At 39.2% G+C, this 25,632-nt stretch overlaps 1 protein-coding gene across 2 annotated transcripts in view; it reads right to left on the bottom strand.

The window, feature by feature from the left end:
* Positions 1–21,883, bottom strand: part of DCTN6-p27 (dynactin subunit 6) — a 59,780-nt gene extending 37,897 nt beyond the window's left edge. Inside the window, exon 1 of one of the 2 annotated variants that reach the window (XM_068225323.1) lies at positions 21,796–21,883. Coding sequence is in view for 1 of the 2 variants with exons in the window: in XM_067155639.2 (XP_067011740.1) it covers positions 21,467–21,483 (17 nt within the window). In the remaining variant the exon portion in view is untranslated. Of the gene's footprint in view, positions 1–21,466; positions 21,599–21,795 lie in introns of those variants that run through there. The other variant, XM_067155639.2, reaches the window with a different exon arrangement.
* Positions 21,884–25,632: the final 3,749 nt, after the last annotated feature.

Here is a 25,632-nt window from a genome sequence, read left to right on the forward strand (position 1 = left end):
TGAGAAACCAAGCCTGAGAAAACGTGCAGGCGAAATGCATGTGACAAGTGATGGAGACATGCTGATGAAATTTAAAACTTTAGAACAGCAGGATTCTCAATTTTTTCTCAATCTAGTGGTTCCGTTCTCGTTTATTGTTTCACAATGTTGGCTGATAAGTTTGCCATATTTTAAAAGGTCGGGAGGACCGCGACAAAAATTGAAGAGCTGTGTTATAGAGGATGACAGATGCGTGGTAAACTGTAAGTGCCCATAGTGGTCCTGTACAGGACCGTTAATTTTGAGAAGGCCAGGCCGTTTTGAGAGGACAACCACCTTTGGAACTTCATTGACGGTTTCCACTATGGTCGCTTACAGTTAGCTTCTCAAATTCTGTCGCGGCCCTCCCAACCTTTTAAAATAAGGCAAACAAACCAGCCAACATCGTGAAACAATAAACGAAAATGGGACCGCTAGATTGAGAAGAAATTGAGAATCCTGCTGTTCTAAAGTTTTAAATTTCATGGGCGTTTTTCCATCACATGTCACATGCATTTCGCCTGCACATTGTCTCAGGCTTGGTTTCTCAAACTTTTTTGCTCCCGTCCCCTCCTAGCCATTTGATGTGATGGTGTTTGTACAAAGGCAGACTTTCGGCCAGATTTTTTTTCTGACACAGTGATTTCATCCTGTTTTTAATTGTTATAAACTAAAAATTTTTAGACTAAGAGGACCGCAACCTCGCTATGTGCACTTATTGTTCGTTTCCATCTATATCATTTGTTTCCATTTCTTTTCTTCTTATGTTAACACAGTTTTTAGATTCAATTATGTTTTGTTTTAACCTTTCTTCACTGAATTTTGTCGCAACCAATTGTTTATTGCTCCATATATGATGATGTAAATATTGTACATTGTGATGTTTTTATTTCTGTCATGTCTCTCTTTTGTTTTTTCTTTTGTTCCTTCATTATGTTTTTGGCACATTTTTAGCTTGTATTATGTAAATTAATTTGACCCCGTCCCCCTTTGTTTCACTGAAGATGGCTCAAACGAATCGAAACATGTTTGAATTTGATTACTCCTTCTAATGATGGAATTATATGAAGTATTGAATTAGGAGAATACACTTAATTTTTCCTTTGTAAAGTGAAAGTTATCTTGTCGAAACCCACCTCTCATTTTGATCATTGATTTCGCATGGTACAAGAAAACCGAATGAAAATAAATGAGCATCCAATTTGAACTAGAAGACTGACAAATCTAGGGCCAAACAACACACATAAATTATGAGAGATTGCAAATGGTTGGACAGGACAACTCTAGAAGGTGGCCAACTGATGTCTGAGCCCACACGGAGGAGTGAGGACAGATAGCCGGGAGAGCCAGTTCTACGTTATCAGTTTAATAGGAAGTAATAAAGCTACATTTAAAATAAAGGAGAATGATCACAATGTGTTCCTTACAGATAGACATATTAAATCCTATTCATTGTTACAGTTCACAGAGTTATTTCTGCTATAAATGCTCTTGTACAGGAGAATTTAATTCAAAGGAAGCAGGAATGGGTCTGTAACCAATTTAATTGACAGTAATAAATTTGGCTTTCATCGGACCCCTGTGGGCGGGGATGGTACAATACACCCACAGTATCCTCTGCCTGGCGTAAGAGACAACTAAAAGCCTCCACGGGCTCTCGACTTGGGAGTGTGCCCTTGGCTTGTCCTGGCATTGGTTCCACTTGTACCAGCCATCTATCCTATCCGACCTCCCTACTCTTGTTCTTTTCCGACCCAGGGAGTCTGTCATACTCATACCCTTTGTAGCCATTGTCTTTCTTTGGTTGCCAGGCTAAGTGGCTCAGACAGATGAGGCACTGGCCTTCTGAACCCAACTTGGCACGTTTATTCCTGGCACAGTCCGGTGGTATTTAAAGGTATTCAAACACATAGCCTTGTGTCAGATTTACCGGTACGTAAAAAAACTCCTGTGGGACCAAATTCCGGCATGTTGACATCTCTGAAATCCGTAAAAGTATGAGGGAGAATCAGAAAGTAAGTTATACTTCCAAGTTATAGCCATTTATGAAACCATCTAAACACGGCTGTGACAACATACAATGTATCTAAGAATTTTATTGTATAAAGTCCACCTGTTCAATACAAGTTTGCCATTTGTTAAATGGTCTCTCTAGAAAGCTACGTAGGACATGTTTCAACCTAGCCTAGAGGTCATCATCAGCTAAAAGAACATGAAAAAAGACGTATACAAAAAGCAGTGATACATAAAAACTTGAAATAAAATACAATCAACAAATGAAATGGAAATCTATGTTTAAAATGTACATAGCTTCAAACTTGGACGAATTTAGTTGTAAGTGTGGGTCCAACCGTATTTAATACAACTATTTGTTGGCCAGAGGACATACTTTAAACTTGTGAAAACTGTTACATGTTGTTCTATTTGTCATGCTTCTGGAAACGGAGTGAAGTTTTGGAAAAAACATTACATTTCTTCATGGAGAATACAAGTATAGCCAGGATCTAAAAGTGAGAACAAAAAGTTGAGTATGAGAACAGAAAATGAAGTAGGAGTAAATGATAATATGACGAGTCGCAAACTATTGCTCACTTCCTCTTTCTTCCAGCCCTGCATTTGTATAAATGAGGTTGGGTCGGTGTTGACCTCCACACTGACTGGCGACCGTTCTGATGTTGTGTTGGGTGGGGAAAACGGCAGGTGAGAGGTAGGAGAGTGAGTGGAAGGATGAGAGGATGGACCAGTTAATGCGTGTTGTGACAGGCTTAACTGAGCTTTGTTTAAGATCTTTATCGATTATTGTGTCAACCAGGATGTTCGTTTTTTCTTGGATTTCGTTAAGATTATGGATGGGAGTGGATTTTTGATCAAGGTTTGTATAAATATTTTCTAAAATGTTTAATAAAGTTCCCTTTTATAGAATGAGTGATTCTGATCTTTCATGTGTCCACTCATAGCAGGAAGTCTTTTGTATCTAGCTGCATTTAAATGTTCCTTGTAGCGGATTTGAAAGTTTCTCCCAGTCTGTCCAATGTAACTGGCATCGCACTGGTTACACATCAACTTGTAGACCCCTGACTCCAAATGTTCTGGTTTTCTTTGTTTTGTTTTCTTTTTTTTTTTTTTTTTTTTAAATATTCGGTATAGGTTATTGCTGTTGAAAGTGAAGGTGACGAAGTCAGTATTCCCTTTCTTTTGTTTTTTAAGTATGCTGGTGAGTTTTTTTTATCCTATTGAGAATTCTGCCAACGAAATTGCTATCCCATTAACATGTGTTAAAGTGTAGATGGTGTTTATTTCTTTCTTGGACATAGGAATGTTCAAGGCTCTATGTATCATACTATAAAAAGGGACCTTTTTGTGAGAGCCAGGATGCAGTGAATATTGTCTGATCATGTTGGCTATCTGGGTGGGTTTTCTGAAGATTTCAAATTTTTGGTGGTCGTAGCTTCTCCTAATTTTACGATTTAAAAAAATTTAAAGATCTATCTGTTTCAGATTCAACAGTGAATTTTATGTAGGGCTCACAAGTATTTAGCTTATTAAGGGGGGTTGTACTGTCAGTGATACGCTAATCAATAATGGTGAAAATGTCATCTATGTATCTCGACCAATGGAAAATACCTGGTGAATTGTTGAGTGTCTTGGTTTTTCCCTGACTGTTTATATAAATTTCTGCCAAAATTCCAGAAATAGGGGATCCCATAGGGAGTCCTTTCTGCAGATAAATTATGTTATTAAATGTAAAATTATTATTATTAAGAACACACTTCAGAATATGAAAAAATTCTTCTGTTTCTTTCAAATCCGCTACAAAGAACATTTTAATGCAGCTAAATACAACAGACTTTCCGCTATGTGTGAACACATGAAAGATCACAATCACTCATTCTCCACCACAGATAAAGAAAGATCTAGACATCCTACATATAACCAAAAAGGGAACTTTATTAAACATTTTTGAAAATATTTATACAAACCTCGATCAAAAAGCCAATCCCATCCATAATCTTATTGAAATCCAAATAAAAAAAACGAACATCCTGGTTGACACAATAATCGATAAAGATCTTAAGCAAAGCTCAATTAAGTCTGTCACAACACGCATTAACTGGTCCGTCCTATCATCCTTCCACTCACTCTCCCACCTCTCACCCGCCGTTTTCCCCACCCAATACATCAGAACGGTCGCCAGTCAGTGTGGAGGTCAACACCGACCCAACCTGATCTATACAAACCAGGGCTGGAAGAAAGAAAAAGTGAGTAATATTTCGCGACTCTTCATATTATTACAGGTCATTATCCTCATGGTTGTTCCATATTGAATGATGTTATTCACAGCAATTATAATAAGAAGTATTTCTTATCCACCTATTCAGTACAAATCACCTTTATTGGTGTTTACACTTTCATACAATTAATTCTTCTAAGGGACATGTTTTGCACTTATAAAGAGCATCTTCAGCCATTAATTTTAATCTTAAAATGATGTTCGTGAACAGTCATAAACATATTGAAAAGACAACAGTCAAAATTAAAATTACAGTAGTCTAAAAACCAAATTACATTACATCTAAAAAAACAACATTAAAACACTTCAGAAACGTGATAACATGAACATTTAAAATTATCACAATGTCCATTCAAAACTCATGTCTGAAACTATTATTGAATCTTCATCTTAAAAACAGTAGTAAATGTTTTTCTATAAAAACAGCACACCAATCCTACGGAAAAAACAAAAATTAAAATGCAATTTATGTGACGTGGTGTTTCCAGAAAAGTTAAAATAAAGTGCCCACAATATTGCTTTAAACATAACAGATAGGATGTAGAATGTGTGCAGGAGTCAAATGTGGGCTCTAGTTGAAAATGTTGGTCAACTTGTTTACAAATGTAGGTAGTAAGCATACGTTATGTTACACAAATTTGCGAGGTATAGAACGTCGTACTTGACCTCCAACCAATTTGTACAGACAGTGGAATTTGTTGTTATTAATATGATAGGTACGTCCTGCTGATTTGGAGTTGCTAACTTGTCTGCCAGTTCGGCTCCTAGTATTGCTTATAACTTACATTTTGGAAACACAACATCACGTAAGTTGCATTTTAATTTTCGTTTTTTTTTTTCCGTAGGATTGGTGTGCTGTTTTTATAGAAAAACATTTACTACTGTTTTCAAGACGAAGATTCAATAATAGTTTCAGACACGAGTTTTGAATGGACATTGTGATAATTTTAAATGTTCATGTTATCTCGTTTTTGAAGTGTTGTAATGTTGGTTTTTAGATGTAATGTAATTTGGTTTTTAGACTACTGTAATTTTAATTTTGACTATTGTCTTTTCAATATGTTTACGACTGTTCACGAACATCATTTTAAGATTAAAATTAATGACTGAAGATGCTCTTTATAAGAGCGAAACATGTCCCTTAGAAGAATTAATTGCATGAAAGTGTAAACACCAATAAAGGTAATTTGTATTGAATAGGTGGATATCGTCGCCATAAGACATATCTGTGTCGGTGCGACGTAAAGCAATTAGCAAAAAAAAAAAAAAGGTGGATAAGAAATACTTCTTATTATAATTGCCGTCTTCATATTATCTTTTACTACTACTTCATTTTCTGTTCTAATACTCAGCTTTTTGTTCTCACTTTTAGATCCTGGCTATACTTGTATTCTCCACGAAGAAATGTAACGTGTTTTCCAAAACTCCGTTTCCAGAAGCATGACAAATAGAACAACATGTAACAGTTTTCACAAGTTTAAAGTATGTCCTCCGGCCAACAAATAGTTGTATTAAATACGGTTGGACCCACACTTACAACTAAATTCGCCCAAGTTTGAAGCTATGTACATTTTAAACATAGATTTCCATTGCATTTGTTGATTGTATTTTATTTCAAGTTTTTATGTATCACTGTTTTTTGTATACATCTTTTTTTTTTTGCGTTGCACCGACACTGATAGGTCTTATGGCGACGATGAGATAGGAATGGCCTAGGAATGGGACGGAAGCGGTCGTTGCCTTAATTAAGGTACAGCTCCACAGGCATTCCATAGTAACGGGTGTTGCATCCTGACACACAAAATGTTTAAATAAAACAAAGTAAATATAGTCAAAACCTCAGATGTGGAATGATATGGTAGAACTAAAATACTTAAACATCACACATATTTTTATTATTATTTGTCTATTTTAATTCTTCATACAAATTTAAATTACAGTGGTAACGGGTGTTACTTAAATTGGACATGGTTCCTGAGGCTTACATGGTTTTACTTAAAACTCTGTGAATTATAATAGTTCAAAATTATGAAAAAAATATAAATATTAGCTGTGACAATGACAATCAACATGGTATAAATATTTTGTTTATTAAAAACTTATTGCATGATTTTAGCTATAAATAAAAAGTAACGGGTGTTACAAGGAAAGGTAACGGGTGTTACGGAGTTGGTTTTTTTTATCAGAATAAAATACTAAGTATAAAATACTAATACCAAGCATGTTTATATGTTACAGTACATTGTACAGCAAACAAATACATAACTTAAACAACATTTTTGTATGCTTACATGAATTAAATAAAAATGTTACCCCTTAGATACTTTAGACTAATTAAAAAAACAAAATTTAAATAAATTGCTAATACTCAACTAATGATAAAAACAACTAATGATTGTTTATTAAACATATGACTTGAGTATTAAGTATGTTTATTTGTTATATTTGTATCCTGTGTCTCAAAACATTGAGAAATAACTCTTGGTGTTATTTCTCAAATACATCAATTTTTCCACTGAACTCGTATAGGATTGTGAAGAGGCCCTTTGGCTTGACTGACGGGTTGGGGAGTTTGCCCAAAATATTATTAAAACTTACATGTTTGATGTCATTATCATTGGCTATAAAAACACTATTGGAACCATGCGATTTTAAGAACATTACAGACTCATAGTTCTCATCGTCGACACTTCCTTGGCATATGGCAGCATACCAATACATTTTTCCTTGCTGTGACTTGCGACCCTTGACTTGCTCACAAGGCACTTCAACAAGTATATACATTCCAGAGTGAACATCTACTGGATTTTGAAAAACACTCACGGCTAGTTTCTTCTCCGACTGAAGGATTTCTTCCTCACTTGAACACTCTGAATCTGAATAGACATCTTCATAATGAAGTCTGGTTGTAGAAGTTGAGGGTTGAGAATATATAATGTCCTCAACATCTTGGAAAACTGCTACCTTGGTCATCAAAGAAGTTGAAGTTCTCCCTTCCAAAATATGGTTATTATCGTACGCTCTAAAATGGTGGTTTGACTGAATATTGGGGATCGGGTTAACCTTTTCCCAGTAGTTTTGGAGAATTGACTCGTTCTGTGATACCTCACTTTTATCAACGTAAAAGCTTTTAATGCCAGTGACTTTATTCTCAACATATTCGTGGAAATCTTTTGCTGATTCTATATGAACTTGTCTGTTTCCTTTCACCGCTGTCCATACATGGCGCTTTACTGTTCCGCCAATGCCATCGACAGCACCTTTCCCATGGCTTGATGCGAAAAAGTTCCATTCAATAACCAATTCAAAATCAGTTTCCAATTTATACAGAGCTGACATGGTGTACTTGCTTTTAAACTAGCAAACACAATTATCGCTAAAAATGATTAGTTTGTCAACGAAAGGAAAATTCTCTTTAATGTCACTAACAACTTTACCAAGAAAAGTCCATACACAAAACTTGCTGTGACTTGTGTCATTGCTTATCACAACATATGACTGTTTTATTATTTGGCAACCAAGCACAACATGTAAATATGCCTACTTGGTGGTGACTCCAGTGGGCTGACTGAATCTCGTCCTGAAAGGTAATTGAATAGTTTTCAGTGAAGTCGATTTGTACAACAGCATAAGTTTCTGTATTTTTCTCTTTATTCAGATTTTTCATGGATTCTTCAAAATAATCCTCCTGTATTTTTTTCACATAACAGTGAGACTTGAAATGTGACATTTTGCTTTCTAGCTCCTTAACAGCTTCTCTTACATTCCCAGCGTCAGCAATCAAATGGATTCCTCCCTCATCAATCCATTTCTTCCAGGAGATTTCCTGTTCTTCATGAAAATCAATTACAAGGTCGCTCACTTTTTTTTCTGAACATTTTAAGCACTTCTCAAACATACAACTCTCATTTAGTACATTGCAACATGTATATTCTAGAAGTTCTTTATGATTTCTTGCAAAATTTGCATTTATTTTTGAGATGCTTTCCAATAAAAAATTTACATTGGCGTGGTATTTGCAGATGCACACATTGTGCGGCATTTGAGAAACCGGTAATACATGTTTGGGACGTAGAGAGAAAAACAATGATTTCTTTACTTTAACCTCAGGATATTGAAGTTTAAACTCCTCAAAGGCCTCTCGTACTGTCATTATCAAATGTCTTACTTGCATATGTACTCGCTTGCCAGTTTTTGGACATTTTACTGATTTTACATCATTTTTCCCGGGTGCCTGCCTGCTGATCTTATCACTAATATAAAAATCAATTATACACTTCTTGTGGTCTTCGGATAGGGACAGATGTGGTAAATGTACAATTTTATTATGCTCTTTTAATTTCAATCCAATATCTAGTGCAAGTTTTTTTACTACAGCACTATTTTTGCTAGGGCTGTCAGGCAAGTTCTTCTTTAATCTATTCACCGCTTTCCCAAAAGACTGTCGGCATTTGTAGCTGCCAATCGGAGAGATTTCTTTGGTGGAATCAGCCGTGTTAAGTTTAAGTTTATTACGGTGGTTTCTCACTCTCTCTAGAACCATTCTACGTTTTTCTTTTAATAATTGTTCATTTTCTTCTTCTTTTATTTTATTCAATTCTCTTCTCTGCTTATCACGCTGCCTCTCTTTTAGAAGATGTGCCTCGTATTGATCTTTGTTGGCCTTCAGTCGTTCACGATAAGCTCTCATCAAAACCTCCTTATCAACAGGTGCCATTTCCTGAAAAAAGATAAAAATAGTGTCAGAGGTATAATGTTAACTTAATGAGATGAGAAGTATGAGGAAACAAAAACTAGGTCTAGGCCAAAATAAAACAATCCTACCCTTAACAGAATAAGCAATCAGTCGATTTAAGTAGCCTAAAGTACATAAAATCCAAAATAAAAACAAATAAAAAGTAAATTTACTGGAAATAAACCTCTAATCTAGCTCTACAAGCTTTCCCAATAAGTACACAGCCCATTTTTCAGTGGAACGGTATGTTAAAATAAAACAAATTACCCGAATTACTGTTTAGCATTTGCTTGTAACACCCGTGGCCGTGTTTTCTGTAACACCCGTTACTTTATTTTTACCAGCTAAACATAAATATTCTTCAATTTCTTATATATTATAATATTAGGCTTAAACATAACCTCACCTTCCCAAAAAATTAATGAAATCAGTGTCTTGGTTTAGTAGTGGATTTAACTTTTTATTGTTTTTGGTAACGGGTGTTACAGAATGACAGTAGGATCAAAAACAACCATTGAAACAAATAATAATGATTAATTACCTTGAATTATGATGTTGCAGCAAAGTATTCTTCAGTATCAATCAGACAGCATAAAAACAACACACATCAGCTGCTAACAAATAATTAAAACAGTGTTGCCAACTTGGTTACCAATATTACCATATGAGCACAAAGATGGTCAGTGTTTTGAAAAGTAGTGAAAACAAAGGAAAAATTTGAAAAAAAAAAAAAAATTAGATAGGTTTACAGAGGTTTATACTTTTTACTAACATTAGATATGACATATATTACTAAATAAAAATTATTATTTTTTCACACTTAGGCTCACTTTAATCTGGAATGCCTCGACAGCATTTGCCAGGTGTGAAAATGGGAAACCACGGAAAACCATCTTGAGGGTTGCCGACAGTGGGTTTCAAACCCACTATCTCCCGGATGCAAGCTCACAGCTGCACCGACCCTAACTGCACGAACAAGTCTACCGGTGTAAACGTCTTTCTTCTTCATGTTCTTTTAGCCGATGATGACCTCTAGGCTAGGTCGAAACATGTCCTACGTAGCTTTTTAGACAGACCATTTATCAAATGGCAAACATGTATTGAACAGATGGACTTTATATAATTTCAAATTTTAAAATTTTATCTTAGATATATAAAGTCAACACAGAAGCGGAATGAAGTTCATTACTTGTAACATACAATGTCAGTTCACAATTCCACATAGTCCCCAAGAGACTGTTAACATTTCTTGGAACAGTCAAGCAACTTTTCGATTCCGGATCCATAGAAATCACCTCCAGTGCTATGTAACCAATTGCAGACAGCTGTTTTCACCTCCTCATCACTTCACAATAGTCGTCCACCGAGATCCTGTATGGAGGATGCTGCAATACCTCCAACTCGAATCCCTGCAGCAGTTTGGACGTTTGGCAGGCAGTGTGAGGTGTTGCGTGTTGAGGTATCCAGACTTAGTGCCGTGTTAGGTAAGCTGAAAAAGGATCTCGGTGGACAACGAGTCCGAAATGATGAGGAGGTGAAAGCAGCTGTCTCCAGGTGGTTACATAGCACTAGAGGTGATTTCTACGCATCCGGAATCGAAAAGTTGGTTAACTGTTCCGAAAAATGTTTACTGTCTCTTGGGGACTATGTGACAAAGTGAACTTACATTGTATGTTGTCATAGTCGTGTTTAGATGGTTTCATAAATGGCCATAACTTGGAAGTGTAACTGACTTTTTGATTTGCCCTCGTAGTTAGTAGGAAGTAAAACAAGAAACATTATTTTTTTAAGTGTTGGGCCACTTCCATTTTTTCCCAATGCTTAGTGTTGATAGAGAATGGTTGCCTAGTTGTACTTTCTCTTAAAACAATAATCACCACCACCACCACTGGGCATTCATCATTTTATTGAGACATCTCTTGATATGAATGAGAACAAAAATGATAGCGAGAGCTGCAGTGATTCGGACCAAAAGCGATGATAATGGACTGAGTTTTAAAAGACTCCAACATGAATAATCAGAATCTAATTAGTGATGCAAAAAGTCTATCTCCATGTAAATCATAGAGTTCCAGAAAGGAAACCTAAACGGCCCAATATCGTCAAGGCACTTTTGCTTGGTCACATCGGAACATCTACTTTACATGTGCAAAAAGCAGTTGTGAAATTGAATTAGGAAAAAAAAATGAACTTGGTGTTATTCTTACTTTCAGGAGACTAGAAAACAAAAGGACATGTTAGTGATGAAGACTTTCAACTATGGGCTCTGGAAATTTCATAAGAACTTCCACCTATATTGAGCAATTTCTGCGCATCTCATGTGGATTGATCAATTCAAGAAACAATGCAGAATTAAGAGCAGGAAGATTACTAAAGTTGTTTCACGATCCCATGTATATGATGCTGCAGAAATTGACAAAGCAGCAGAGGAATTAGTGAAGACAGCCAAACGGTGATTTATTAATTATAACCCCTCTCAATTTACAACACGGACCTGAATGGATTTGAATGAGAAGTGCGGTCTAAACTGACGCTATCTTTTGTTGTTGAAAGACGCTCGTGCGCACACACTGTAGCACAAACTATTAGTGTAGTACTCACTCACATACTGCACTACAATGCCTATGATCAGCATGGATGGTTCCAGGAGCCTGAAGAAAGATTCGGCCCAACAGTTTCGGAAAAGATTTTAAAATCTGATCCAAAATCTGGGAAAATGGGAAAGGAAGAGTTAAGACAGTGGTTCAGAGAAGCCTTTTTCCCATTATCAAGTGACAGTAGTGTTCTGATTCTTGACTCTTGGACCACATATAATGGCACAGCTTGTCTTCAAGACTTTCTACCATGAAATACCATCAAGTTACTTCAAACTCCTCCCCATACCACTGGCAAAATCCACACCCTGAACAAGTTCTTCTGACAGTGGAAATCTTTATACTGCAGATTGTCTTGTCAAGACATTAGTGTTGAACTTAAACAGAGAGACAATATTCTTACATTAGGCTACAGTCTTTCATTTATTTTCAGTTTTCATCTTCAAGATTCCAGGACACGATAAAATATTCCTGGTTTGTAGAAAATACGTCACAGGGCAACCTGTCGAGTTTGTAGTGCCCACTAAATGCTACTTATTCACTGTGTATGGTGTAAAAAAGTCGTATGTTTCGAATACTCCAGCACTTCCAGTCACTTTTGCTTCACTTTCATCCCTCAAAAGCAGTAGTCTTTGAAATACACCCAACAAAAGACTATGCTTTTCTGGCTCAGCTGATTGCAGTGTACCCACTCATCACACGCTCTCCTGCAGTGATGTCCAGCCACATTACATTGCTTGTGTGACATCAAGGATTCCAACCTTGATTTTGGGATGTTGCAGTGCAAAAAAACAGCTCATTATTTGCATGTAGTCTTCTTGTACCATGGAAAATCAACCATCAAAATGACATGATAACATTCGATACTTCCCTTGTGAGAGAACTGAATGTCAGGTTGAGAATACAAAACTGGAACAGGTAGATCATTTCAAGTATTCAGGATGTGTTTTCTCCCAGGATGGCAGTGAGACTGAATGAAGGTGCAGCAAAGCTAATGCCGTGAGCTTGCAGTTGTGATCAACAATATTCTGTACGAAGGGAGTCTGCTCCCGGATAAAGCTCTTTACACCAGTCTGTTTGCAGATCTACTTTACTGTACAGGAGTTTGGCGGACTCAGGATATCTTATTCATCAGTTAGAAGTAACAGAAAAGAAAGTAGTGAGAATGATTGCTGATACAAACATGGGAACAATGGCAGAAAGGTACCGGTACTTGGAAGGAGATAAAGGCTAAGTTAGGAATGACCTCAATTGATGAAGCTGTATGCATAAACTGGCTTCAGTGATGGGGTCATGTGAGGTGCCTGGATGAGGATAGATTACCTAAAAGAATAATGGACTTGGTCGCGGAGACCAAGACGACGATGGTTAGACTCAGTTTCTAATGATTTAAAGATAAGAGGTACTGTATAGAACTAAATGAGCCCATAGGAATAGTTACAAAAAGAGGATTGTGGAGGCATTCAGTAAATTTGCAGAGGCTTGCAGACCTGAATACTGAAAGGCATAACAGTCTACAGGGTGGGTGAGAAGTCCCCATACCCCTGTAACAGTCACATTTGAGTGTTACCATGTGGCAGATGTGAACAGTAAGAGTTATACTACTGAGAAGCGGTTAGTGGCAAGTTTGTGGTTCACCAACAAAGACACACAGGGTAGACAATGAGACAAATTATGGGAGCATTCCAGGAAAGATTTAATAAGGCTCCGCCATTAAAAGCAACACTTATCGATTAGGACAGACATGCTTTTGTCTGTGTTAAAGACAGGCCGCAGAGTGGAAGCAAGAAAATATGAGAAGAAACATGTGCTGGAGTCTGTGCTTCGACTGAACAATCTCCTATGAAGTAGACGCATAAACGTGCTTCAGAACTTGGTATACCGAAGGCAACAATGCGGGGTTGCATTAAAAAAGACGTTAAGTTCAGACCTTTTCAACCGACGTTCGTCGGGTAGAGACCATAATGAGGGCGATTTAGTATGCCATGCTTTATTAAGTAAATTCCCAAATGCAGTGAGCCATGCCAAGGTTATGTTTTCAGATGAATGTGCTATTTATTGCAACTCATATGCTAGAAATGTTGTAGTGTGGCCCGAAGAGAATTTTCATTACAGAGCTGAGTTAGAAAGGAACCCGCCTCACATAATGATATGGGCAGCGATGACCTAACATCTGCTTGGATCGTACTTATTTTGAAGGGACTGTGAATGGCGCAAATTATTTACACATTACAAACATGGTTAATACCCTAGCTTGAGGAAAGGGGTCTCACAGAACACATATGGCTGCAGCAAGACTGAGCCTGCTCACTAAGCTTTTGCAGTGCGCGAGTTCCTAAACAAACATTTCACAGGGCGGTGGATAGGTCATGGTTCACTAGCAACTCCGGCTCCCTTGAAATGGCTACCAAGAAGTCCCAACCTCACCACACCTGACAACTCATTATGGGGAGTCATTAAGGTGCATGTATCTGCATGCTGTTATGCTACAAACGAAGAACTGTGCAATGGATGTTGAGGATGCATTTTGCACTATAACACCAGACATGCTCAGAAATATGTCAAGAACATGGAGACATATAGAACTGTGTTTACAGCATGATGGGGTACATACAGATATACCGGACACTTAATAAGTAACATAACCTGATTAACATCTGATACTAAACAGTTACAGGGGTACGCTATGTATGTATTTATTTATTTTTCCAATGAAAACGTTTTTAATTTCATCAGAATGCCAAGTAACATATTTATATAACTTTAAACAATTAAATACTGTCCAAGAATTCTCTACTCACTCCTTCAGCATGACGTACTTTACTTGCTGACTACTGTAGTTAACACATTCGCTCCCATATCCGACCATGGTCGGATGAGGTCTCATGTATGTAAAATACTGTTTCTGACCTTAGTTGAATTTGAACTCACGCCAACCTTTTACATTCAAATATATATTAGATGACACAGTATAGCAGTTTGTTGGCAGAGAGTCATTTCCCACATTGTGGGATGTGACCTAAATAAAGACGTGCCAGTCCCAAGATCTCTGAAGTACACAGCTGGAATTCAAATGGTGTGAGTGATAAAACAGTCATGGCAAGTAAAAAAAAGTCACACCTCTTGCGAAGGAATGTACAAATTTTCAGATTTTTCGGGTTTGTAGTATATAAGTGATACTATAAGTTAACGCCGCCTGTTACACGTTATGCAGCAAGTCAGGGCAGTATCTCAAAGTCACTGGGCTGCATGATAAATACCCGGAGAGGGAACTGTGAGTGAATGTGTTAACAGTGCACTAACACAGGTAGTTTATGGTAAGGCTAGGATAGGAAAAGACTGGGAATGCAAAGATAGCAGCCGCTGTGTAAATCCCATGATGGGAACAACCACAGCAAACCATCTTCAGAGCTGTCAAATGTGGGTTTGAATCAACCATCTCTTCAACTGCAAGCTTACAGCTACATTAACTTTACCATGAATCAGTTCTTCTAAAAAGAGAAAAATCAGTGAAACATAGGCTTTACAATACCCAAAGAATGAGTAAGTCTATCCTCTCAGTTTTGGTTAATTAGGTTAGTAAACTTGGCAGGAAATAACACTGAAAAACATTAAAAATGCATTACAGAGCCACATAAATGTAGGTCTAAAGGGAACTAATCCACAGAGTTTTGATGATATATGCAGTATGTATTCAATAAATAACTAGTGAGAGACTTAATGGAGCACTAATTCACTGTAGGACCCACAAAGTTAATAGCCAGTTGCTCCACCTACATTGAACACATCTAGCTACAGAACGACTTCTTATTCTTCAGCTTTATTATTCCGCACACTAACTTGGGTCACTAGTGCAGATTAAATACCTCCAAATGTTCCTAGTTGCAAACAGATTTTCCTGTAGGTCAGCTCTGTCATATCCTCTTTTATACACTTCAACCATCCTATTTTTGGTCTCCCCTTTTACCTCTTACCAGGCACAGCCTTCTCCATTACTTTTTTTTTTTTTTTTTTTTGCTAGTTGCTTTACGTCGCACCGACACAGATAGGTCTTATGGCGATGGGACAGGAAAGGGCTAGGAGTGGGAAGGAAGCGGCCGTGGCCTTAATTAAGGTACAGCCCCAGCATTCGCCTGGTGTGAAAATTTACACTATAAATTGAGGATAGTTATGTCCACCTTTTCAATACAAAAACAATGTGAAGTCATTAACACATCACATATTTATTACCTTTCAAACATTGGGACCGGTTTCGGCATTATTTGTATGCCATCATCAGCCATAGGAAACTTAGTGACAAGGCCTAAGTACAATATTAACATAACTTACAACATACATATATGTATATATAAAAATGAACATATTCTTACAATGACTATTAAAAAATTTTTGGTGTACACCATAAAACCTTATATTAAAATTGGTAGCATATTTTATGCGATATATTATGACTTTATACAATTATTTGACTAAAGTTAAAGCTTATTGTCAGTTTTTCTAAATATTACCAAATGTTAAAAGAGCATCCAGATAACAATTTTCAATCTTTAAAAACTTTTATAACTCCTAGGCGTTAAAGATAATAGTACATTTGTTTGGTCGATAGTACTAAATTGACATGCATTAAAATGAAATCGCCTACTGTCAGATGGGAAACAGTGACCTATTTGTACTAGGTATGGAGATAAGTTACATTATAAGTCTGTAGTAATTCTATAACTTGCGTTAATATAGTTTGGTTATTTAATAACAAGTCGAATAAAATGATAAATTCGGCTGATATTTTAAACTTTAAAATATTAATTGTCCATTGTAGAGGTCCCTTTTTCAGTGAAGATATATAGTGAGCAAAGCAGTTCCTCTTAGAATCGATTGCAGGTTCACTCTATTTTCGGTGGATTTTGGATTGAATAAATTTCTTATTTCGTAATGTAATGTCGTTAAGCAATGATCGTAATGTAATATTCCGTCATTTATGCTAATGTTATAAAATGTAGATCGACTTGGTCGAAGTGGACTGGTGAACCAAATTTTCTTGGACCATAACATTCAAGGTCTTTGAGGTTCTAGAAATATCTCGATCCAAGACGGACCCTAAGCACTGTGTTGTCGAGAATGAAGCCGATGAGGAACTGTCTACCGGAACGGCAGAAACCGGTCCCAATGTTTGAAAGGTAATAAATATGTGATGTGTTAATGACTTCACATTGTTATTGTATTGAAAAGGTGGACATAACTATCCTCAATTTATAGTGTAAATCTAAATTCAATACGGACCAAAATGAAGTTCTTAACTTTAAATGGTGTGAAAATGGGAAACCACGGAAATACCAATATAAATGGTCCGTTATTGGACATTATAAATTTTCCAGCTAGCTCATTCTTGGTTGCCAGCGTTTCGCCCTCGTGTGCTAGGGTGGGCTCATCAGTTGGTACCTAGCACACCTACCAATACGCTGGCTAGTGCATACCGTGGAGGCCACTGCGTAGGCTAACTGGAGCCACCGGCAGTGCCAATGCACTAAGAGACTTTGTCTCATCACTAAAAATTGATGCCTGCTTGGCCATCAGATGATATAGATGTTGATTCCCATAGGGAATCTGAAATATTTGTCCTGAATGAGCAAATTTATAATACCAATATAAATGGTCCGTTATTGGACATTATAAATTTTCCAGCTAGCTCATTCTTGGTTGCCAGCGTTTCGCCCTCGTGTGCTAGGGTGGGCTCATCAGTTGGTACCTAGCACACCTACCAATACGCTGGCTAGTGCATGCCGTGGAGGCCACTGCGTAGGCTAACTGGAGCCACCGGCAGTGCCAATGCACTAAGAGACTTTGTCTCATCACTAAAAATTGATGCCTGCTTGGCCATCAGATGATATAGATGTTGATTCCCATAGGGAATCTGAAATATTTGTCCTGAATGAGCAAATTTATAATACCAATATAAATGGTCCGTTATTGGACATTATAAATTTTCCAGCTAGCTCATTCTTGGTTGCCAGCGTTTCGCCCTCGTGTGCTAGGGTGGGCTCATCAGTTGGTACCTAGCACACCTACCAATACGCTGGCTAGTGCATACCGTGGAGGCCACTGCGTAGGCTAACTGGAGCCACCGGCAGTGCCAATGCACTAAGAGACTTTGTCTCATCACTAAAAATTGATGCCTGCTTGGCCATCAGATGATATAGATGTTGATTCCCATAGGGAATCTGAAATATTTGTCCTGAATGAGCAAATTTATAATACCAATATAAATGGTCCGTTATTGGACATTATAAATTTTCCAGCTAGCTCATTCTTGGTTGCCAGCGTTTCGCCCTCGTGTGCTAGGGTGGGCTCATCAGTTGGTACCTAGCACACCTACCAATACGCTGGCTAGTGCATACCGTGGAGGCCACTGCGTAGGCTAACTGGAGCCACCGGCAGTGCCAATGCACTAAGAGACTTTGTCTCATCACTAAAAATTGATGCCTGCTTGGCCATCAGATGATATAGATGTTGATTCCCATAGGGAATCTGAAATATTTGTCCTGAATGAGCAAATTTATAATACCAATATAAATGGTCCGTTATTGGACATTATAAATTTTCCAGCTAGCTCATTCTTGGTTGCCAGCGTTTCGCCCTCGTGTGCTAGGGTGGGCTCATCAGTTGGTACCTAGCACACCTACCAATACGCTGGCTAGTGCATACCGTGGAGGCCACTGCGTAGGCTAACTGGAGCCACCGGCAGTGCCAATGCACTAAGAGACTTTGTCTCATCACTAAAAATTGATGCCTGCTTGGCCATCAGATGATATAGATGTTGATTCCCATAGGGAATCTGAAATATTTGTCCTGAATGAGCAAATTTATAATACCAATATAAATGGTCCGTTATTGGACATTATAAATTTTCCAGCTAGCTCATTCTTGGTTGCCAGCGTTTCGCCCTCGTGTGCTAGGGTGGGCTCATCAGTTGGTACCTAGCACACCTACCAATACGCTGGCTAGTGCATACCGTGGAGGCCACTGCGTAGGCTAACTGGAGCCACCGGCAGTGCCAATGCACTAAGAGACTTTGTCTCATCACTAAAAATTGATGCCTGCTTGGCCATCAGATGATATGCCGGTGGCTCCAGTTAGCCTACGCAGTGGCCTCCACGGTATGCACTAGCCAGCGTATTGGTAGGTGTGCTAGGTACCAACTGATGAGCCCACCCTAGCACACGAGGGCGAAACGCTGGCAACCAAGAATGAGCTAGCTGGAAAATTTATAATGTCCAATAACGGACCATTTATATTGGTATTATAAATTTGCTCATTCAGGACAAATATTTCAGATTCCCTATGGGAATCAACATCTATATCATCTGATGGCCAAGCAGGCATCAATTTTTAGTGATGAGACAAAGTCTCTTAGTGCATTGGCACTGCCGGTGGCTCCAGTTAGCCTACGCAGTGGCCTCCACGGTATGCACTAGCCAGCGTATTGGTAGGTGTGCTAGGTACCAACTGATGAGCCCACCCTAGCACACGAGGGCGAAACGCTGGCAACCAAGAATGAGCTAGCTGGAAAATTTATAATGTCCAATAACGGACCATTTATATTGGTATTATAAATTTGCTCATTCAGGACAAATATTTCAGATTCCCTATGGGAATCAACATCTATATCTATATCAAACCACGGAAAACCATCTTTAGGGCTGCTGACAGTGGGGTTCAAACCAACTATCTCCCGAATACTGGCCTCACTTAAGCGACTGCAGCTATCGAGTTCGGTTTCTCCATTACCCTTCTTCCTACACAATCTTAAGTCCACTCAACATGGCCCTAAATTGCGTGCTTAACTTCTTCATACCTAGTGTTCCTCTGATTGTCTCATTCCTTACTCTCAGTCCACACAAATATCTCTGATGATGATGATGTTTGTTGTTTAAAGGGGCCTAACAGCTAGGTCATCAGCCCCACAAATATCTCTGCAATAAGTATCTTATGCAGCAGCACGCTGGTGATAGGCCAATGCTGTGCTGGTCTCACAACTACCTTGTGTATTTTCCCTTTTAAATTGACTGGAATCTTCTTGTCACACAACACACTGGAAACCCTCCACCCAGACTGGATTCTGCTTAAAATTTTACTTCCAATGTTGCCTTTCTCATTTATAGCACAGCCAAGGTATTTAAAAGTGTTTGCTGCAGGTATGCTCACTCCTTGTTCATGGCTCACACTGCATCCTATTACTCTGGTTTACTTTTCTCCACCCTCACACCACTATCCTCCAGAGCTTTTCCTCAGTTCTCCAGCAACACTCCCACTTCATACTGCGAGTCTGTGCATAATATCAGCAAACAGCTTCATCCATGTCCCTTCCTTCCTTACCGTCTGTGTTTATTTCTTAGCTGCCCCTGTCCGGCTCCATGGCTAAATGGTTAGCGTGCTGGCCTTTGGCCACAGGGGTCCCGGGTTCGATTCCCGACAGGGGCGAGAATCTTAACCATAACTGGTTAATTTTGCTGACACGGGGGCTGGGTGTCGTCTTCATCATCATTTCATCCTCGACACGACGCGCAGGCCGCCTACGGGTGTCAAATCAAAAGACCTGCATCTGGCGAGCTGAACTTGTTCTCGGACACTCCCGGCACTAAAAGCCATATGACATTTAATTTTTTCAGCTGCCCCACCTTCAGTGCTCACATCGGCTTTTAAAAAAATGTAGCCGACAGCACAAACCTTGAACTATGGTTGTGGGCATATGGTAACTTATTCACCATTTTTTTTTTTTTACAGCTTTATTGATCTGAACATGTCCTGGCTAATGACAAAAATCTTTGGTCTAACACATCAGGGATGTTTAGCAAAAAGCCATCAGCCCACATTGTTTCGGACTTTTGTGCGTGGTGATTGGTTACAAAATGTATGCATGGTGATTACTAAAAATAACATTACATGAATTATATTTCAGCCAATGATAGTGCTAGTAGCAGCAGAATGTATGGAAAATGATGTGTGCTCCATTATATTAGGTTATAAAAGTAAATTTGTTACTAGGGGTTGTTTGGTGGATCCTTGGCATTCATAATAAACACAATGCTCCTCTACAAAAAAATCCAAGGTAACATTAGCATCATGTACCTTTAGCAATTATGTTACCAATTTTGTGGCCTTAAGTAAACTAATAACCTTAATGAATAAAGAAAAAATTGTGATAAATAAGTTAAAAACTATTTCCTCACATCTTAATATTCCTTTCCAGAATGAATTAAATATATGAGATGGATAACCAGCATGAAGGTTAAAACTGTCAGGGACAGTATAACTGGGTGATAACAACAGGGCAATTCTGGACATCTCTACAGAATCTGAGATAGAAATTAATAACAAACACAAGAGGAACACAGATGTAGTCCAGAAAGTGCATTAATATCGAAAGCACCGTGCAATATTGTTTCAAGCATTTAAAATAATCTCTAACAACTTTAAAACTCCCTGGCAAATCAGCCTTCCATGCAGTGATATCCTACAATCTTGCTGCTGCAAAAACATAAACGCTATCATGCCTACAATGTTTTTGTGTAGATGCATGGAAATTCATTCATCCTATTTACATATTTATAACTTCAATGTCATGTATCGAAATTGTGATGACTTAACCGTAAATTCACTTTTATGCATGTGTCATTGTGTTAAAAATATAGAATCAATCTACAACTATAAATACTACAAACTTCACTGTAATGGTTCACTGTCAAATGCATCATATATTTTCAAAATATATTTTCATGTCCTCATAAATTTCTACATATAATGTTCGAAAATGAAACTTAAACTAAAACTAACCTCCTACTTGAACTCATATCTTCGGCTGAAATCTTATTTTAAAGCTGTAAAAGAACTTTAGGTTATGTTACTATCAAGAAAACAACAACTGTACTTCTTCTTCCTCTTCTTGTGCGTTTTTGGACGCTGCACACGGCGATTAACCCAGTCACCGAATGTATGCTCGCTTGATCACTGTAGACACTGTTTTCTTATTAAATGAAATTACTGTATGCGTATAGAAGAAGTGATCAATTATTGTCGCGAAATTGTATGTTGAAATTAGGAAGAACTAGACACATCAGATTTAGTAATTTCATTATGTGGGAGCATTCAAAGACAAATCTTACATTGATTTAAGTAGTCCCTGATAGCCAGAACAATTTCACAGGTGTGGGATTGGATACTAGGCAAGTATCACATCACATCACACACACATCACAAAACACCACAACGTTTCTCGCCTGGTGCAAGGGGAAACTTCGCCACAGCACCTCCAAGAATTTTGCTCGGCCGGGTGGCCCTCAACTTTACTTGCTACCCAGCCGACCTCAAATAGCATATAGGCTAACGCATCATTGGCAGTCGGCCTTCCCCACACACCATGTCTTACTGCCTAATCCCCGGAGTATATCCAACTATCTCTGAAGATGCCATCTACTGTGCCCTACTGGACTCTAAAGTTCCGACCAGGCGAAAGCCGGTCTCGAACCCAGAGTACAGTAGTGAAAGAACTCTCACAGACGTGAGCTGGTGCACATAGTCTTACCTGAACACAGTCCTCTTCACTCAGCCGGATAAGCGCTCTTCTCAGGGATAACATGGGGATAACGGGGCAACATAAAGATAAAACACTAGGACATGTGCCTACTCAGGTAAGAATTCGCTAAATCTAACAGACAACATCGCTGCATTCAAAGTTTAACAAATAGGGATTTATTACACAAAAATTGAATTATTTACAAAGGATAGAGCTTTTCAATATGATAGGGTAAAATAACGCTGAGCCGATGACAACCAGTTCACTGCCTTCACGAAAACAGTTGTGCTGCAACGAAGTTTAGATAGATGGATAGATGGATATCCGCTTAACTACTCATAAACAGTAATTCCCATAAAATTTTACAATGCCTCGCGCCGTCGAACCCCGGTGCAAACAAAAATCACCACAAAATGTACAATGACCTGACTCGGTCACGAACCCTAGTCCCATGACGAGTAAGGCGTCAAAAATACCTATGCAAACAAAATAGAAAGGACACACCCAACATATACACGGGTGTCACTATCGAACGGGCCAGTGTTAAAATTAACTTAGAACAAATAGGACCTAAAAAGAGCTCTCCCTGCTTTCAAAACATGAAGGTCGTTTCTTCCCCCCTGGCACACTTGACAAACTGCAGACGACAATAACCAATTCTGAAGACTGTGACGTCTGGCGCAGCACCCTCACCCCTGTAACCACTTCACCAGCGACAGTCCACATAATTGATGGGCTCAGCTGACTGCCAGAAAAACATCTCGCCTCTCAAAATACCTCACGTAACCTGGCTGCTAAAAAGTACTTTTTTAAATACACCTGGGCGATCTGCCCTCATCTCAATATCCCCAGCGATATAACTCATCTTAATTCCGCCTCCCATGGGCTCAACCTTGATACGACAAAGACACAAATCAATATGCGATAAACACATGGCCATACTAGGCCTCTCCAATACATACTCTCAACTGCCCTGGGCTCTCTCATATCAATCGCAAATCTTATTTCTGCCTCTCATGGGGCTCATATCTCTCAAATATTCGGACTCGCTCGCTCTATTAGTGAATCTGGGTGAATTACTGGTTACGTCTTGGTCACAACTATACACATCTACGTCTGCAGAAACAAATGCCTAAATGCGATATAAAAATCTATCTGTAAGACTAACCTCCTATGACCACAGGAGTTCGATCAGACCCATAAAATCACACATACATTAAAATAACACAAGCAAAGTGAAATATGAACACGCTAACAAGGACTCTACAAATAACATCTACCTTAATGTACGGGGTTCGAGCTTGAGGCCTAGCTCTAAATTACAAGGAAAAATTTCCTACCATAACTAATCTGTGGACTGACGGCCCCCATATTCCTATCTAAATTTAAATGACATGCTTGAAACAGAATTGGAAAGCTCTGACCTTATGTTATCGATGACATTACGGAGCGGCCATCCCTGTGGACCACTGAATCTACCACCTCATGATAGACTGCGGGGCTGGCATCAGATACTGTTGACCACTTGGAGACATTCTTTCTTTCTTGTGTTGCGTCTTCGTACGGCTCCCTCTGTAGTTGGAAGGTGTCCCGTTCGACGTTGCGCTGATCAGGTGCTCCCAACGTTCCTGGATCGATGCCCGTTGTCGTGTTGGCTTCAGCTCCTGGTTGTGGCTTCCTTGCAATGGTGAGGTCAAACACTCGTTCTGACTTGATGCTGGGTAACTGAAAATAAATTCATATATTACAGACTGTCCAAACTCGATGCCGGTCTCCACTACTATCGTGTCTCACACGTCACATTAACCAAGTCTCGTTCAGAGTTTTAACCTGGTACACAATAGTTTCTTCACTCCTCTCAGTCACTGTTCTTTCACCCTATCACACGGACAACATATAGTTTCAGAATTCCTAACCTGAGCCAATATTAATTCTAGCCTTTCGTCAGTAATACCTTGACCTCACAGAAATATGAAGCTACTAGTTCATTAGTCTCTTATAAGCAGTACCTCATCTCCCCCTAGCATATTCTCACAGGTAAAATCTTAAATTCAGCTGAATATTCAAGTTGATTACTTACTTCCTCGCAGAAATAGCAGTACGGGTAGTAGGTGTAGCTCGAAGACAAAGCGTTGTTCTCAGTACCAACACGCAGTATGACGACTCGTTCAAGCAGCCTTTTGGTCCAAGAATGACTCTGATATGCCCGGCGGCCTTATTTTATAATCCCGGATAGCGTCATCAAGCCGCTTGACTGCGTGCAATCTTAGCGCGCCCGGGAAGTTTTCCCGCATTAATTATATCATGAGCTCTAATTAGCGAATGCATTAATGAATGCAGCCCTAATGCATATCAAAATAAAGCAGAAATAATACAGGTTGCAATTCTTGTCTCAAATCCAATGCAACTCTTCCGTAACCCAAGATATTAATTTAATTCTTTCTTCCCTCCTATAATAAGTTTAGCCGGGATCTGGGAAGCGTCCCCAATCTTCATCAAGAGGCTTGGCTTGGGACATAACTCCTTTTAATGAGTTCTGGAGATTTCTCATAATGACGCTCGCGCTCACTTCACACAAGAACGCTTCTTCTGGACTCCTTTATGACATATACTGTAAGACACTGGCTTCGTGGGTGGCCTTGTGTGATTCCAATATCCAATACTCAAATTAATACAATTGTCCCAATGAACAGGATGGTTCACTACCACGACATTCGTACAGCCGGCGTCCCAGCTTATAACGCCTACCGATTAATGGATGACCTAACTTTCACTCCAACATCGCAGATTTTGGTACATCTCCCGGGAGAGGACGCCCTGCAACACCTCTTCGCCTACGGAGCGACCATTCGCCATAAGACCTACGCAGTGGTGCCAACTCCGCCGTCCATCCAAGACTAGCTCTCTGCGGATCAAACTATTGTTCCAGTCTTCAACGCGTCTCTTCCCCGGACATTGTCTCAGCCACCATCACCCTTCTTCTCAACAACTCCTACTCCCACGACAACTATGACGACCGCATATACCAGTTCTCAACTTCCCATCACCACTGTCACAACTTGTCACCCATCACCATTAATGTCCTCATCTCTCCCAGTACTCACGACTACCACAACCCCGCCACACTCTTCCACCCCGTTGACTTCGACCACCGCTGCTTCTTCATCGCCGCCTCTGCAAGACACCTCCGCAGCAGCCGAAGTCCCGCCACACTCTTCCACCGCATTGACTTCGACCACCGCTGCTTCTTCATCGCCGCCTCTACAAGACACCTCCGCAGCAGCCGAAGCCCCGCCACCATCGCCGCAGCAGCAACCGCCATCCTTCCATGCCACGTTTAGTTGCGTAATACGCGGGATTCCACCTGACATCTCCGAACGGGCGGTCCTCCAGGAACTCCACGCGGACGGCGTTCCCGCCCGACGCG

This window comes from Anabrus simplex, chromosome 1 (genome assembly GCF_040414725.1).
Source record: "Anabrus simplex isolate iqAnaSimp1 chromosome 1, ASM4041472v1, whole genome shotgun sequence".
NCBI lineage: Eukaryota > Metazoa > Arthropoda > Insecta > Orthoptera > Tettigoniidae > Anabrus > Anabrus simplex.